General features: G+C 40.4%; 1 protein-coding gene across 1 annotated transcript; it reads left to right on the top strand.

Annotated features, from left to right (window-relative positions):
* The first annotated feature begins 3,049 nt into the window (after positions 1–3,049).
* Positions 3,050–18,027, top strand: smc1b (structural maintenance of chromosomes 1B). Its single transcript, XM_085357740.1, has 25 exons — positions 3,050–3,158; positions 3,510–3,698; positions 4,444–4,556; positions 5,885–6,088; positions 7,492–7,730; positions 7,919–8,177; positions 8,602–8,742; positions 8,838–8,920; positions 9,072–9,279; positions 9,421–9,606; positions 9,767–9,958; positions 10,035–10,181; positions 10,760–10,897; positions 11,042–11,158; positions 11,543–11,649; positions 11,739–11,880; positions 12,358–12,503; positions 12,959–13,112; positions 13,268–13,366; positions 13,451–13,607; positions 14,302–14,456; positions 16,521–16,672; positions 16,983–17,052; positions 17,703–17,813; positions 17,908–18,027. The coding sequence occupies exons 1-25, from the start codon at positions 3,050–3,052 to the stop codon at positions 18,025–18,027; spliced, it is 3,738 nt and encodes a 1,245-aa protein (XP_085213866.1).
* Positions 18,028–18,362: the final 335 nt, after the last annotated feature.

The raw sequence follows: 18,362 nt of genomic DNA, 5'->3' as shown, positions 1-18,362 counted from the left end.
TCAGAATATCCATCAAGAATCCTTGAAAAGCCTTTAGAGGAACCACTGTTCAGTATAGACTGTTGGACATATATTCAAAGAATGCTCTTTGTTCATGACTCGAAATATAAGTTACATTTAATGAATATTTCATTAAGTTCAGTATATTTATTTAAAGAACCCATATAAAATGAGATACAAGCCTATATAGGTTCCTTACAATGGACTAAAGGTATCTGGCACTAAAACATTAGCAGCAGATCCTTCAGGTCCTGTCATCAGCTGGAGCTATAGATCAGACTTTTAACATCATCTCCTGCAGAATAAACCAGACAGATTATCCTCCTTTTGACTCTTGTTTGTTGGCAATTATTGAACTGACTGATTGAATTTTGAAGATATTTTTACAATTTAGCGATTTATTCATTTAACAATCAGGTAGCATGTGGAAGAACCACACACAGTCAAAACAGTCTAGACTAGATCTCATTTCAAATAATGCTGCAATTTGATTTTGTGGAACACCAGCTTGAAGTTAGCAAGGACTCTATCCAGATCAGTCAAATATGTCATGCATAGAGCAGACTCCAACTGACTGCTGTAGCAGAGTCTATGCTCATACATCTCTGGGCATCATATCGGTATTGAAACTTTTATTGTTAAAAACTGCAGTCGTGCCCAACAGGAAAATATGTGAATGCATTATAAATAAACTACTGTATAAGTGAACACACACATACACACACAAATACACAAACTGACCACAAATAGAGAACTATCTAAATAAATGAACACAGGATTTGGTTGACGATAGCATCACCAGCATGAAGGGTTTTTTAGTTTCTCAGGGTTTTGCTGTTGCTAAGAAATAATGAGGATGTCTCACTTACCTGGAAGTAACATGAAAGTTGTGCACACAGTGTTTCAAGATCCTATCAATACCATGGCTTTGACCAAAACTGGTGTTTCCACTGCAGGTAAATAAAGCTAATGTAGCAGAAGCAGGATTTTGGTAAAATGAGATTTTGGGATCTTATCTAACATGACCCATATCCATAACAGCAGTCCTATAGGAAATAATCTCATATATGCAGTTAAAATACAGTATAATATGTCTTGATGCATGCTCAATCGTCCAGGTAAGTAAATCTCCAAAAGTGGATTCTGTTCATCTGGACGTAGCGTTTTGTGGGAGAAACGTTTCATCACTCATCCAAGTGACTTCTTCAGTCTCAGCTGACTGCAGGTTTCATCTTATAAACAGTACATTTGCATAATGACTGAAACCAGCCCAGTGAAGGAACAATGGGCTGGGAGGTCAGTTCCTTAATCTTAATTATGCAAATTCTCATGACCATTGATCAACAACCACTGACCCAAAGCCACTGACCCAAAGCCACTGATCAAAGCCCATGAGTTCACATGGGGCAGCAGTTGTGTGGTGGAATGAATGAGGACCCAAGATCCAGACGGCGGTGGAGATGCGAGTGAGATTTTATTTACAGTGAACAATAAACTAAGGTGAGGGCAGAACTGAACCTAAACTGAGAAAAACTAACAGACAAATCTGAAAACATAAGGGCAGCGGGGAATACACAGAGATGACACGAAGAAGGCTGGGCAGAGAGATGCGGAGTAACACTGACTTACACGGAGAAACACAAACGACATGACCAGGAACACAGGCAGACACACACTAAAAATACACACAAGGTAATGAGGGAATGACACACAGGAGGGGAGCACAGCTGAACCTAATTCACAAGACGAGACACAGACCTACAAAGTAAAACAGGAAACTCACAGACTGTTTTACAACACAAAACTCGGGGTCACGAACAGAGCACAGAGGGAAGACACAGGTGGGGATAATAAGACACGAGAACCAAACCTAAAGAATTAATACAAAATCAGAATAAACTAGAAAATAATAACAATAAACTCTAAACACTGGGTCACGACTCAGGATCGTGACAAAACCAGAATGGATGCAAATCAGGTTTGCTCACTGCTTTGATTTATTAAGCTGCAGATGTTACACTGAGCTGTTTTTCTTAAATTAATGAACCTTGTGGGTAAATGGTAAATGGCCTGTATTTATATAGCGCTTTTCTAGTCCCTAAGGACCCCAAAGCGCTTTACATATCCAGTCATCCACCCATTCACACACTGGTGACAGCAAGCTACATTGTAGCCACAGCCACCCTGGGGCGCACTGACAGAGGCGAGGCTGCCGGACACTGGCGCCACCGGGCCCTCTGACCACCACCAGTAGGCAACGGGTGAAGTGTCTTGCCCAAGGACACAACGACCGAGACTGTCCAAGCCGGGACTCGAACCGGCAACCTTCTGATTACAAGGCGAACGCCCAACTCTTGTGTATTGTGTATCAAAAACTACTACAGTATGAACAGATGCTCGCTGGTTACACCTTTGTGCTATTGAAATGGGATTTTTGGTACAGCGAGGAACAACTGACAGATTATAAAATTAATCTTTAGCTGTTTGGCACATGGACCACAATAAATGATAAACTGAAGCCTTATGGTATAGGGATTATAGTGTTAAGTGCTTGGGTGGTTTTCCAGAGAGGATTTTCTTAGAAATGTCTTGTAAAATTTCTAGTAAATCTTGCCATTTTTTACTCTAAAATTTGTAACTTTCCTTACTTCAAATTTCCTACTTTTTTCTTATAAATTTGCAACTTTCATCTTGAAGATTTGCCATTTTTTCCTTATACATTTGATAGTTTTCCCTCACAAATTTTGCATTTTAATGTAGAAAATCTTTTGAATTTCCCCCCACACCTGCCTCTTATTTTTTTCATACTTTTAGTAGCCCTTTGTAATAATAAAGCATATATAAGTACATGTGAAACAAAATGAAAAAAACAAAAACAAACAAACAACAACAGATCAGCGGCTGACTCAGTTTAAAACTAGAAACTAGAAATTATATTTTTAATGTGAGGAAACGCAGACAGTAGTTTCCCGCCTCTCCACGTCCTGTCTGCCACATTAGAGGGCCTGGCCTCAGACACTAAGATTAGCTTCAGGGTTCACTTACAAAGATGGGTTATTTAAAACAACTAGATATTGAAAACTTTAAGTCATGGAGAGGAAAACAAATTATTGGGCCATTCTTGCGATTTAATTGCATAATTGGCACAAATGGCTCAGGTAAGTAAAGTTTTTATTGGTGACGTGTTCTAGCTAGCTAGCTAATGGTAAATAATTGTTAAGCTAGCGGCTAGCCTGCGGAGTATATCTTTCTTTCTTTTTGGTTTGCTAAGTAAAGATACAATTTCTAAGTAGATGATGTAGTCCTAAGAACTACATCATCTACTTAGAAATTATATTTTTCATGTAAGGAATACAGAAAATAGTTAAACAACCTCTAAATCCCGCCTGTTATGTTAACAGACTTTGCCTAAAAAGTCAGGCTAGCTGTATGGTCGTCCTACCAGAGCTGGGTTATTTAAAATAAATTCATATTGAAAACTTTATGTCAATGATTTTAAATCATACTAGGTAAATCTAATGTGATGGATGCCCTAAGCTTTGTCATGGGTGAGCGGGTTTCTTCTCTCCGAGTCAAGCACTTGAAAGACCTGATCCATGGAGCTCACGTTGGTAAGCCCGTCTCCAACACTGCCAGGGTGGCCATGAGGTACTGCAGTGATAAAGAGGAAGAGACGGTCTTTTGTAGGATCATTACAGGTCAGTAGACTCTGCCAAGTTTTTTCTTACTTACATATTGCATATGCAAGGCCAAAAATAACAACTGTAAAACGTAAATTAAAATTATAGCGAATAATGTGTATATTTGTTTATGCATGTTTTCATATATAATGATGGTCCTTTAATATAAGTTTACCACATTAATAACATTCAATATTTATCTAGGATAAGAGAATCATCTAAGAAAAAAAGATAATATAAACTGACAGCTGGGTGCTGACTCATAAAGAAGCCAGATTTATATGGAAAATGCTAATAAAGCAGCAACCACCTTTATTATCATGTACTGGCAATGATCAGATAATAAGCATACACAAAGTACACAGTTATAACTATTATACACCAGCATAGCATGATTAGTGATCTTACCTAATACTTATTATCCCAAGTGTTCCTTTAGTTGTGATTCACAGTGGTTACATTTTTCATAATTTGGTATAATGAGCAATAATTTGGATATGATTTTATTATTATTTATACTTTATTCTCACATGTAACTTAAAGAACCATTAAGACAGGAATGATTCGATTTTTTTCCTAAAAATACAAAAAAATTGTATTTGTGGCTGTTGATAATTTTCCTTGTGTGATTTATGGAGGTTAAGTGTTTTGTTTGATTTTTAGAAGTAATCAGGTTTTTGGCACCCAAGGCTGATTCATGTTTTACCTTAGGATACAGTTTTTAATCCAATCATTTTCATTTGATATCTGTTGTATTTTTCAGGGGACTCCTCTGAGTATCACATTAATGGCCTACGTGTCACTTTTGCCAAGTATGTGGAGGAGCTTGAGAAGATTGGCATTTTGACTAAAGCTCAAAACTGTCTGGTGTTCCAGGTAAAGTGCCAGAGCCTTGCACTTCACTGATTTACTGAAAGTCAACATGAAAAAAATTAACTTTGCCAGATTTGTTTGCTGTAGTGTTTTTTTTTGTCAGTTTTCACATTATAGCTGTGGTGACTGCAGTATTGTACAACAAACTGAAAAATATGCCCCAAAGTGTTTGTATTTACCATATAATGGCATATTTTGTGGTGCAGGGATTAGGGTCAGTGATTTACAAACAATAAGAAGTTAATTAACACATAACCAGTCAAATATAACACGCTAAAAATACTTACTCAAACATAGAAGATTGCTAACAGTAAACTGTCACATTAACCCTTGCATTAATCCTTAGATGCACGAGAGACTGGACCCTACACTCTTCCATAAGTGGGTCTGCTTTTTTTCTGTGGCTCAGTTGTGGCTTTTGTCACCCACACCTTCCCATTGCTTCAGTGATCGGGGTTTGCAGTTGGGGGCAACTTTCCAGTTGACTTCTCATATGTGGTGTGACAAGCTCCTTTGAGAGCTCAGTGAGGAAGGCCTGCCATGCTGTGGTGATGCCGTTCTTTAATTCAGGGTGCTGAGCCATGAAAAAGGTGTAGGCACTGGTATCTACACCTCCTTTGGGCTTGTTGTAGAATGTGATAAATTATGTTTTTCCTCTTTCTGGTATTTTCATCCACCATTTTGTTGTGATCATCATGCTGAGGACTCATAGCCATACAGCTATTCCTTTCTTGGTGATGTAGCTGACCATGCAAAGGTTTGAGTGTAAACTCTGTGCTGTAAACCTCCCTGGACTCGGAAACCTTCATCTTAGGAAGGATGTCTGCCTCGTTCTATTGTAGAGTCCCCACAATAGTGTCTGCAGCAGACACTGTGGAAGAGGCACACTGGAGAAACAGTTATCTGTGGTGATGTTGTCTCTTGTATTTCGCAATTTACTGCACAAGTGCTGGACAATGTTTTCCCCTCAGATTCTTCTTACCTTCTTCCCCTGTTTGTAAACCATTCCAAGTATTGCACAGGGGATGCATGCATCATAAACCCAGAAGATCATTAGGCTATACTTAATGGGCTTGTTTGGCATGTACTGTAGAAATTTGAACCTAACCCTGAATGGCACAAGCTGTTCATCCACAGTGACACTCAGACAAGGATTGAATCCTTATCTGAATGCTGAATGTGTAGATATGTGTAGACATTGCATAAAAGCAAGCTCACCAGGCCATTTGCATCTAATTGTTAATAAATAACTAAATGTGAGAGTTTTTTTTAACTGGCACTGTTGGTAAGAGATGTCTTACAAAGATTGTACTCCGCTTGCTTCTCACCAGGGGGCAGTGGAGTCCATAGCTTTGAAGGACCCAAAGGAGAGAACCAAGATGCTGGAATCGATCAGTCAGTCCAAAGAATATGCTGCAGAATACAACAAGAAGAAAGAGGCCCTGCTGAAGGCCAAAGAAGACACTCAGTTTCACTTTAACAAGAAGAAATCTGCTACTGTCGAGAGGAAACAGGTGTCTCAGGAAAAAATAGAGGTAGCATACCAAGAAATTATTTTTCTCTATTCTGTCATGCTTCTACATCCCCAAATGTGGAGTCTCTAGATACATGCGCCTACAAATGGCATAAGTGTGCCTGACAGCAGATAGATTATAATGTCACAAACACAAACACCCCAAAAGTCTCAAATGATGTTGAAGAACAGTTTTCCTCTCCCAGTCTAAACTTGTGAGATCTAATGGGGTGTTCACATCCTTGCAAATTCACGTTTTCCCTGGTATTACCTGTGTGAATTCATTTGCGTTGGAAACATCTTCATAGTCACCATTACCAAGCCAACATTACAATGAGGAGTAAAGCTAATTGTTGAATCACTCCATTTAACATGACCAGGTTTTACCCAAAATTTCTCCAATTATCCATGAAGCCCATATTTAGACACCACTCAGAAGGCAGTTATAAGGAGAGCATAGAGCTCAAGATGTCACTAGAGAAAACTACAGAGTATGGCAATGATTTAGCAGAATTACACACCGACTAATTTTAGTGACCTTGGATTGATGCAGTGTGTCATCACTCCCAATGTGAATTACAGTCTTGTAGTGCTGTGTGATATGACCAAAATCTCATATCCCGATATAAGACATTTATCGTCCCGACAACAATATATATCACAAAAATGTTACATCTTCTGTAAATTCTGTGAATCTCGGGCAACTTGACTTGCGTGAAGTGTTTTCAGCTGGGCGTTGTGTACCTGGAGTCGAGTGTTAAATAAGTTGAAACGGCCGCAATTTTCTTTGAGTGTACGTATTACACGGTGTGCTGCGGGGAAAAGCCTGTTCTAAGGTTTATTTTTTTTAGCACCTGACGGTTCTTTTTAGCTTCTCGTCTGTAAACACTCTACATACTATTTCATGTGATTCAATTTATTTTGAAAAATCTCAAAAGGATCATCAGCTTTATTGTGAAAGGTTTATGTGGAAAATAAACAACGACAACGCATAAAAACAGTCGCTTGTCCTTCCGTAGTGTGGTTATATTAAATATAAGAGAAAGATAGAAGTTTAAGAAATTCTACAGTGACCATCAAAACGATGAAAAAATGTTGCTGTAAACGGTTTATTTTGCGACACCACGAAACAAACGATAGCATAAAATGAAACGATAGACGTTTTCATATCGTCAACCGATATATATCGATATATCGAACGGCCCTACAGTCTTACCAAATCCACATTTAACCTTACCCAGCCTGCTCTGGCCCCATGAATACAGTCAGGTATGGTTGATAGAATCTCTACCTCCATGTTTCTGAGAATAGTTGCCAATAAACAGTTTTTTCGATCCGATATATGAGAGGGTTAGTGATGTTCCGCGGGCCTTTGCGTCAGAATGACAGTGAGTTGCCGTTATTCATCTTTGCTCATATTTCCAGGCACAGAAATACCAGGCACTGTTGGATGAACTTCACCAAAGCCGCCTGCAGCTGAGCCTCGCTGAGCTCTACCATAATGAGCAGGGGATCAGTGCTCTTAGTGACACCCTGAAGAAGAGACAGGAGGCTGCAGCTGCAATGAACAGTAAACTGCTGATTGGGGAGCAGACAGTCAAAACTCAAAAGAAAGAACACGGACGGCTCACAAGAGAGCAGCAACACATTGACAAAGAGATCTGGTGTGTTAGTTTTCGTATATGGCTTCAAATTTGAAGGTCTATAAATGGATGCATTATATTTTCATTTCACTAATTTTGTTTTCATTTACAGGAAAGCCACTGGTGACACCTTTTTAATCCAAATCAACTCAGATATAATTAAAAATCTGTTATTAAATTAAGTAAACTGGAAACATTCTTTCACACAGCACACAGGAGCAAATCCTGTCCCAGTCTCGGTCCCAATACATAAAAGCGAAAGTGAACACGTCTCATCACGTAAAGAAGGCTGAGGATCTCCGTGATGCCCTGAAGAAGAGTCAGAGGATGTTTTCAACCAAAGAGCAGGAGCTGGAAGAGCATCAGCAGGAGATTTCTCAACTTAAGAGGTCCTGGAGGAACTATGAGAAGCAGGTCCAGGAACAGGGAGCTGCCCGTGGAAGAGACATTGAGCTCGACATGGATCAGGTCTGTTAGATTTCATTCCTGCTAATTTTTGTTTGAAGTGTCGGGTACTTTTCACTACACCATGCCTTAAAAGAAACAATAACTGGAGATAAATTATCTGAATTTTAGGAGCGGGACTATACCTCCCAGCATGCCCCTTCCGGTTCTCGATCTATATATGACCCCCGGCTCTACAAGCTGTTGTTCTCGTTTTCATGACCCATCCTCCCTTTTTCAATTCTTTCACTTCTCATTAGTACAGCACTGGCGGTGACTCACTTCCCCAAACGGCAGCCTCAATTCATGTTCAAGTCTTCTGCCCTTATCTACTAAAAATGCTGTCAAACCTAAAATGAGGATGTGGGCCCGGCTGGTGAAGTAACATTTAAAAGTTATAGTTATATAGGGACTCTGTTATGATTATTATTTTTTTTTTATGCTACAGTCAGAGCGATACAAAGAGCTGAAGGAGCTTGCCTTGAAGCAGGGGGCTGTCCTCAGCCAGCAGGCAGAGAAGCTTCACTGGGAGGTGAAAGCAGACTGGGTAAAGATAGCCTTTGATGAGCGCAGAAAGAAGGAAGTTGAGGTACTTTCTATGACACAGTTCTTTTTGTAGCATTGATATATTTAAATCAATAAAATAGCTGTTCAGTCTAATCTTACCTCTGTTTCACATCACAGAACGCTATCAAGTACAACCAAACACAGCTGGAAGATTTGACATGCAGAGCAGAGAAGCTAGAGGAGTACACCAAGACCTGCAAGTATGTTGTGTTTAGCTCAACCACTAAACGCTAAAAGGAAGTTGTGCTGTTTTTGTTCTTTTTTTTTTCACTCTCAGCGAGGTGTTAATATATGTTGTATAGTTGGTCGTTAGATATATATATGTTGTTTTGAAAGCACTGTATGCCTCAGGTCATCCCTTGAGGAGTACCGGCAGCAGGAGGAGAGCCTTAGTGCAGAGCTGCAGCGGGGCCACCAGCGTACTAAGGAGGTGAACCAGGAGCTGAATCAGGTGATGGAGGAGTTGGGGAATGCCTGTTTGGACAAACAGGAGAACAAAAGGCAGCTGCAGCACAAAGAGCTGCTAGAAAAGCTCCGCAGACTCTACCCGGAAACTGTGGTGAGAAGCAGTAAATAGTGAGGCTGCAGCAATTCCCCAAAACTGTGGTTCGGGACATAACACCTAACGTACCTTGTTCTTCTTAACACTAGCACTGCCTGTACAATTTTCTTAACTAATTTGTGACACGTGCTGTTTCAGTATGGCCGTCTGTCCGACCTGTGCAGCCCTATCCATAAGAAGTACCAGCTGGCTGTCACTAAGGTGTTTGGCCGCTACATGAATGCAATCGTCGTAGCATCAGAGAAAGTAGCCTGCGAATGTATCGCTTTCATCAAGGAGGAGCGGAGGGGACGCGAGACGTTTCTTCCCATCGACAACTTGATTGTAAGGGAAAAATCAAGCTGTGCTTTCTAAATCATAGCTTGACTTTTTGGGTTTGTTAAAAATGGAAAACCTTATAAAAGGCCCTGAGAAATAATGGTGTAGTTCAAGTAGACCAAGTAGTATAAATTTGTCGTTCCTAACATCACTTCTGTGTGCACAGCTGAGTCCACTGAACGAGCGACTGAGGGAGATGCCTGGTGCCAAGATGGTGGTGGATGTTGTGCAGGTTATTGCTACCACAGTTGCTACCCAGCTGAGGAAAGTGGTGCAGTTTGTCTGTGGTAACACTCTTGTGTGTGAAACAGTCAAAGAAGCCAGGAGTATGGCCTTTGATGGACAGGAACGCTTTAAGGTAAACTTTCCTCTTTTGAGATCCACTAATTTGAGACGGAACCATAAAAAAATTTAATCTGTCACGTCTACTCTAGACAGTGTCTCTTGAAGGGACAATGTTTGAAAAGTCAGGCGTAATCTCCGGAGGCTCCAGCAACCTGCGAACTAAAGCTCGCTGCTGGGAAGAGAAGGACGTGTTGCAGCTGAAGGAGCGCAAGACCCAGCTGACCACTGAGTTACGCGTGAGTCACACTAAGTGCTCTCCTTATTCTCTGTTTTCTGCCTCCTCTCCTCCTCCTTTGTCCTCTTCCCTTTGACGTCTCAGTCCATTATTTGAAGGATGTCTCAATTCTTATAATACATGTTAATTGAGGGAACGCTAGCTGGAGGAGCTGTGAACACAGCAATAATAATCTACTCTGATATCCTTTGCAGACGTTTTTCAAGCATGCAGAGATGTTTTAGGACTGGGACATGAAAACCAGAGAACAGAGCAATTAAATATTTAAAGATAGATGATAATTTCAGTAGTCACTGGGATATTACATTTGGTTGCTGATACAACCAAATTTTGTCTTGTGGGGGAATAAAGGATTATTCTATTACAACCAGGAGAACTGATAAATATACTAAACTACCAGCTTAACAAGTAGGCACTCCTCTCACTATGTGTTTGAAATCTGTGAGCATGTGTTAGTGCAAAGAAAAGGAATTTAGAACTCTGAAATATAATAAATTGTTGTATTTTTTGTTGTTGTTTTGGTTTATACACGCTGTATTTTATGCACAGGAATCAAGTTGTGTTTTGGTTATGTAACAGGATTTGATGAGGCTGAAGAGAAAAGAGCTGGACCTGAAACAGATCGTTGCACAGGCTCAGGGTGCTCAAACCCGGCTCAAATACTCCAAAAATGACTTGGAAAACCTTCAGAAGAAAAATATCCCTAAATGCCAAGCGGTATGATCTGATATAAAATGTTCTGGACTGCCACAATCATTCTAAGTTTAGAGACTTAATAGGGCGCAAAAGTGTTTTTCACACAGGTGTTGAAATCATCTGAGCTTACAGTTTCTTGGTATTTACTCTGTCATATGTTTTCAGGACATTTCTTGTCTGGAGAGTGAATTGGCAAACCTGGACTCTCAGATTCAGATGCAGATGGAGAGTGTGAAGACAAAAGAGGCAAAGATTAAGGAGATCAGAGACAAGCTTGACCAGGTGCTGCTCTCAACATATCATGACTTAGATTGAAATGTTTGCCGTTGAACTTCTGTTGCAAGTGAATTCATTGTTGGAGAAATTTCTTTGTCTCTGAATTTTCAGTTTTTCAGTATTTTTAATCAGTAAATCCTAACAATTGACAGAACTTATAACTTTTGCAGTGTTTTGTGCTGGCTTCATGAATGTTGGCCCATTTAATTCTTAACACTGTAAAGTGATTTAGACTTTTACAAAAGCAAAATGGAATTTGAAGTGTTCAGTGAGTAACTTTATTAACGGTCTGCTAGAATGGTGGGTTTCCAAATACAGAGTTTGTCTTGTGGCTGGTTACACTTGCACATATCGGATGTTGTATGGATCCTCTCTATTCTCTGTATTTAGATAGAAAACTTGGTGTTTTCTGACTTCTGCGCTGAGATCGGAGTGGACAGCATCAGACAGTTTGAGCAGGAGCGCTTGAAACAGCAGACAGAGCTTGATAAGAAACGGTACTTCAGTCACACACCAGTATTTTCTGTGTCACATGACGAACTTTAAAAGCCAAATCTTTAATGGGTTTTTATGATAAACAACTCAGGCTGGAGTTTGAGAGTCAACATGCCCGCTTAAATACATGCATTGAATATGAACAAAAACAGCTTGAGCAACAGAGAAAGAAGGTCCAAAAACTGGAGGACACCATCAGTAAGGAAGAGAAATTTATGACTGAGCAGAGAAAGGTAAGTCTCAGTTTTTTATGTTGTTATAAAGCACATGACAAACATTCATAGCAATATATTTTCCATCCATCCCATTCTCCCCTTCTTATCCTTGGGGGGGGGGTTTCCCAGCTGTCTTAGGGCGAGAGGCAGGTTACACCCTGAAAAGGTCACCAGTCTGCCACAGGGCTTACACATACAAACAGACAACCCTACACACTCAACATTCAGAGTTACCAATTAACCTAACCCCACTAATTACATGTCTTTGGATTGTGGGATAAAGCCAGAGTACCCGGAGAGAACTTACGCAAACACAGGGAGAACATGCAAACTCCACACAGATTAGCCCCGGGGTGATGGTGAACTTGATATCAGGACCTTCTGGCTATGAGGCAACAGTGCTGGTTACTTCTGGTTATTTCTGGCTGTTGCCTTTGTGGATCTTAAGTTCGATTTTTGCAGATTTTTCAACCAAGCGCTCGTTTTCCCTTCCAGGAAGAGCAAAAGTTGTTGGCAGTGGTTGAGGAAGGTCAGAATAAGCTACTTGAGCACAAGAACAAGCTTTTAGCTAAGAAAAGTGAGGTGGCTGCTGCCAAGGCTGAGCTGGATCAAAAAACTCAAGTCCTTCAAGAGATGAACAGGTAACATCTCTGCAATGCTTCTAGTGCCACTGTTTTTGACATTTTGTGCAGTTATTACTGTCACCATTTGCACCACTGCTGATTGTATTGATTGTTGTGTTGCTGTGAGGTTTCCCGTTTGTTAGGTAGCAGAAAAGTTGCATCTAACCCACTACAGTTGCTGATATGCCTTTATTTCTGTTATTTAAAAAAATATTCTGTTTTTGATGCATTTAAGTAATTTTTTCCATCAGTAATATACATGAAATGAGTTTCTTTGAGCTTTGTTTCCAGTAACAATAATGTGTTATAATTGGCTGTTTTCTCTCCACCATCACTCCCAAAACGTTCCCTTCTTCCTAAGCAACCTAATGACATGAGTTACCATATAAGTCCATGTCAAAACTTGACTTGTGTATCATGTTTTGTCATGGACTCTGTTCTCTGACTTTATTTCTTTTTATTTTGCCAAATAGGGATTTGGCGAAGCTTCAGCGAGAGGTGATGACAACAGAGACGGCTATAGAGCAAAAGCGCTTGACTAGACACAACTTGTTGCTGGCCTGCAAAATCCAGAACCTGCCCATCAGCCTGTTGTCAGGGAGCCTGAATGAAATCAGCGAGGTGCAGGTAGGACACAGAGATGTTTGGTATCTACTCTGACTTGACTGATCATTCCTGTCCTGGACTGTTTATCAAATTCAGCTCAAATTTTAATTTGAAAGAAAGGTTTAAAGTACTGTAGTGTTGGTATAGATGATCATTGATTTGTCCGGTCTATGCAGCTGGACACAGATTCTGAAAGCACTACAGCCACCATGGACATCTATGAGAGAGAGGCACGACTAGTCATTGACTACTCTGAGCTGGAGACAGAGCTCAAGGTGAAAAACAGGGCAGCATACTTATTCTCTATTGGTGTTCTTTGGTTATAGAACCAGCAAGTATCACCCATTGTGTATGGTCAGAATTTGCAGGCTGAGCAGGAAGTAGAGGCCTCCCTGGAGAACCTGAGGGAGTCAGTTTCCTCCATAGAGGCAGCGCTGCAGCGCACCACTGCCCCTAACCTGAAAGCACTGGACAAAATGAGGGAGGTGAAGGACAAGTTACAGGGAGTGAAGGAAGGTATTTGTATGAATCTGTTGAGTTTTTCACCTCAAACTGAAACAGCTGGTGCAATATAAACCCATCAGGCATAACATTATGACCACTGACAGGTGAACTGAATAAAACTGATTATTTAATGGGAGCAGTGAACATTTTGTCCTCAAAGCTGACGTGTTACAAGCAGGGAAAATGGACAAGTGTAAAGATTTGAGCGAGTTTAGCAATTGTGATGGCCAGACGACTGGGTCAGAGCATTTCCAAACCTCCCCGTCTGTAGTGGTCAGCATTTATCAAAAGAAGGAACAGTGATTGCTGAAAACCTTAAGGTGTCAGGATTCTTGGTCGCATCTTGGTGGCAGATACAACTGCACAACTTCAGGGGTCAAGTGGAGTTCATTCCTCGACAGGTTAGGGCTGCATTGCATGCAGAAGGAGGGAGAACAACACAATATTACACAAGTGCTCATAATGTGATATCTGATTGGTGTATTTCTACAATCAGCAGAACCAGTTTATCTATACGTTTACATTGTTTTCATAAGATATTCAAACTGTTTATTTGATTAATTAATGAACAGAGGACTGCTTCTGTCTAAGCAGACAGATTTTTCATGTTGAAATTCATTTATTCCCACGGGTGCATTTTGCATGTTATAGTGTGTTAAGTGAAGCACCTGGACTGATGATTAAGCTTCCTCTTTCTGTCACTCAGCCTTTGAAGCCAGCACTAAAGCAGCCAGGAAGTGTAATCAGGAGTTTCAGCAAGTCAGATCCCAGCGCCTGCACCTCTTCAGTCAGTGTTTTGAGCACGTGTCTGTCATAATCGATCAGGTCTATAAAAGAATTTGCAGGAACAACAGCGCCCAGGTGAGACAGACAAACCTCACTTTGATGTTTTTTCTTCAATTTTTACATTTTCGTTGTTCTTTTCTCCTTCAACGTTATGTTTGTAAAATGTCTTTAATTACTTCTCCGTATGCGGAACAAAAACAGTGAATTTTGTATATATTCATATTGAATATGTATTATGTTGTATATAAGTCTTCAGTGATGATTTACTATACATTACACTGTATACAGGAAACAGTATATATAAGAATACAGTGGCTTGCAAAAGTATTCGGCCCTCTTGAACTTTTCCACATTTTGTCACATTACAGCCACAAACATGAATCAATTTTATTGGAATTCCACTTGAAAGACCAACACAAAGTGGTGTACACGTGAGAAGTGGAACGAAAATCATACATGTTTCCAAACATTTTTTACAAATAAATAACTGAAAAGTGGGGTGTGCGTAATTATTCAGCCCCCAGAGTCAATACTTTGTAGAACCACCTTTTGCTGCAATTACAGCTGCCAGTCTTTTAGGGTCTGTCTCTACCAGCGTTGCACATTTAGAGACTGAAATCCTTGCCCATTCTTCTTGGCAAAACAGCTCCAGCTCAGTCAGATTAGATGGACAGTGTTTGTGAACAGCAGTTTTCAGATCTTGCTACAGATTCTCGATTGGATTTAGACACCAGACAGGTCAGGGATAAAGTTATTGAGAAATTTAAAGCAGGCTTAGGCTACAAAAAGATTTCCCAAGCTTTGAACATCCCACGGAGCACTGTTCAAGCAATCATTCAGAAATGGAAGGAGTATGGCACAACTGTGAACCTACCAAGACAAGGCCGTCCACCTAAACTCACAGGCCGAACAAGGAGAGCGCTGATCAAAAATGCAGCCAAGAGGCCCATGGTGACTCTGGACGAGCTGCAGAGATCTACAGCTCAGGTGGGGGAATCTGTCCATAGGACAACTATTAGTCGTGCACTGCACAAAGTTGGCCTTTATGGAAGAGTGGCAAGAAGAAAGCCATTGTTAACAGAAAACCATAAGAAGTCCTGTTTGCAGTTTGTCACAAGCCATGTGGGGGACACAGCAAACATGTGGAAGAAGGTGCTCTGGTCAGATGAGACCAAAATGGAACTTTTTGGCCAAAATACAAAACGCTATGTGTGGCGGGAAACTAACACTGCACATCACTCTGAACACACCATCCCCACTGTCAAATATGGTGGTGGCAGCATCATGCTCTGGGGGTGCTTCTCTTCAGCAGGGACAGGGAGGCTGGTCAGAGTTGATGAGAAGATGGATGGAGCCAAATACAGGGCAGTATTGGAAGAAAACCTCTTGGAGTCTGCAAAAGACTTGAGACTGGGGCGGAGGTTCACCTTCCAGCAGGACAACGACCCTAAACATAAAGCCAGGGCAACGAGGGAATGGTTTAAAACAAAACATATCCATGTGTTAGAATGGCCCAGTCAAAGTCCAGATCTAAATCCAATCGAGAACCTGTGGCAAAATCTGAAAACTGCTGTTCACAAACGCTGTCCATCTAATCTGACTGAGCTGGAGCTGTTTGCAAAGAAGAATGGGCAAAGATTTCAGTCTCTGTGCAAAGCTGGTAGAGACAAACCCTAAAAGACTGGCAGCTGTAATTGCAGCAAAAGGTGGTTCTACAAAGTATTGACTCTGGGGGCTGAATAATTACGCACACCCCACTTTGCAGTTATTCATTTGTAAAAAATGTTTGGAATCATGTATGATTTTCGTTCCACTTCTCACGTGTGCACCACTTTGTGTTGGTCTTTCACGTGGAATTCCAATAAAATTGATTCATGTTTGTGGCTGTAATGTGACAAAATGTGGAAAAGTTCAAGAGGGCCGAATACTTTTGCAAGCCACTGTATATCTACTGGCATATATCAAAGTTTCTCTCCTGCTCTGATTTCCTCATGAAGGGCATTTAGTACAGTTGAATATATGTGATCCAGCACAAGCTAAACTGGACATAATTTTCGTTAACTTGAGCATTTTAGAAGCTGTTACCTTAAATAATAAAACCTCATTAAAAATTTAGGCTGTCTGTGATTTGTGCTCCAGGCCATTTTGAGTGCAGAAAATCCAGAAGAGCCGTACTTGGGTGGCATCAACTACAACTGTGTAGCACCAGGGAAACGCTTCATGTCCATGGACAACCTGTCTGGTGGAGAAAAAGCCATCGCAGCCCTTGCTTTCATATTCGCCATACACAGGTAACACTGAAGTCACCCCATAGTAGAATACATGAAAAATGTGTTACATATATTAAATGTATTCTTTTCAGTGAATTATAGTTTAAGGTCAAAGAAAACCCTGTTTTTTTATTTTAATAAATGTATGTCGCTTGTTAAGCTGCAGAATAATCATGTTAAATAATAAACTACTATTGACCAAAATAATGTGATTATGGTTTTTGAGCAGCCCTAGTGATCAGTATTTGATTATGTTGACTGACACAAAGTGATGCCATATTCCTGACCCACGTTCCCAGTATACTGTGTCTGTTCTGTTTCCTTCTCTCAGCTTCCGGCCTGCTCCTTTCTTAATCTTGGATGAGGTGGATGCAGCCCTGGACAACACTAACATTGGAAAGGTAAGAGTCAAGCTGCATAAACATTCACTATTAATATCCACCACTGGGACAACCCAGTATCCCGGCAAAACGTGTAATAGACACACCAGTCCACCGTGTCTATTTCACGCTTTGCCTTTCAAGACGTGAAATCGACACGGTGGACCAGTGTGTATATTACATGTTTAGGCGTGATTTGGAGTTGGCTGGAAACTATTAATATATTGATTATATCCATTGATCAACCTCAGGAAAAAGTGTCACCAATCTTCTCCATGATTGTGGTTGTGGGTACGGAACTTGACCCACAGATACACACTACTGGTACTCTTTGAATAGTAGCCTGTCAGACTGAAGACTAGATTTAAAGGACTATTCAGTTTGGCACAGAAGCACCTTAATGCAGAACTGCTTGACCTGCACTTTGGATGGGACATAATTATGCTAATAACTTATTCTTAGTTGTAAGAAGCAGTGACATAAGCTGGTGTTGGATTGGGGGATTGGATTGGGGGCTTCTAATAGAAAGGGATGCACTGCAGCAGGAGAACCATGTATTATTATTCAGATTATATTATTTTTGTATATTTACCAAATACATTTTGCCTACTGCATTCTGAAAGGAAACTTTTGTGGGCGATATATCAAGTGCAAATATTCACTGTCTCCAGGTGACCAGTTTCATCAGAGAGGAGTCCAGGGAGAACATGCAGATCATCATCATCTCTCTCAAGGAGGAATTTTTCTCCAAGGCAGACGCTCTGCTGGGCGTCTATTCAGATGTAACATAGCTTTCATTAATTATGAAAATTAGTGAAGAAGTTTAAATTCCTACAATGCCAGGCAATAGAGTCATTATTCTTTTGTGTTTGGCAGTTTGATGAATGCATGTTCAGCTGCGTTCTGACCCTAGACCTGCGTCCCTATCCTCTGGTTGAAGATGACAATGGGAAACAGACTGACAAAGAGACCAGCTCCGACAAAAGGCAGGATTGAGCTTTGCAGGAATCAGCTGCATGAAGCCATTATGTTTTCTTCTTGTCTAGTGGCCTGTTGCATTGTTTAATGGATGTGGTTGTTTCTTAGTGTTCTTCTATTTTGACTACACAGAGGAACTGTCCAGACTAAATGTGCAGGCAGTGGAGTTATCTTGGATATCAAATGATGAGCTTTATGTTTGACTGTTTTAGAGTCGTTCTTGTTCTTTAAAGTAATTGCAATTCACTGAATATTTTTTTTTCAGATAAATTTTGACCTCAAGTTATGTTTATGAGAAGGTTGTGTGTTTTAATTTGCTTACAAAGCAAAGTTTTTAACTGAGGTGAAAAATG

Source organism: Diplotaxodon limnothrissa, linkage group LG7 (genome assembly GCF_057381915.1).
Source record: "Diplotaxodon limnothrissa isolate DT_005_m linkage group LG7, D_limnothrissa_male_GT1.1, whole genome shotgun sequence".
NCBI lineage: Eukaryota > Metazoa > Chordata > Actinopteri > Cichliformes > Cichlidae > Diplotaxodon > Diplotaxodon limnothrissa.
This window is presented reverse-complemented; position numbering and strand designations above follow the sequence as displayed.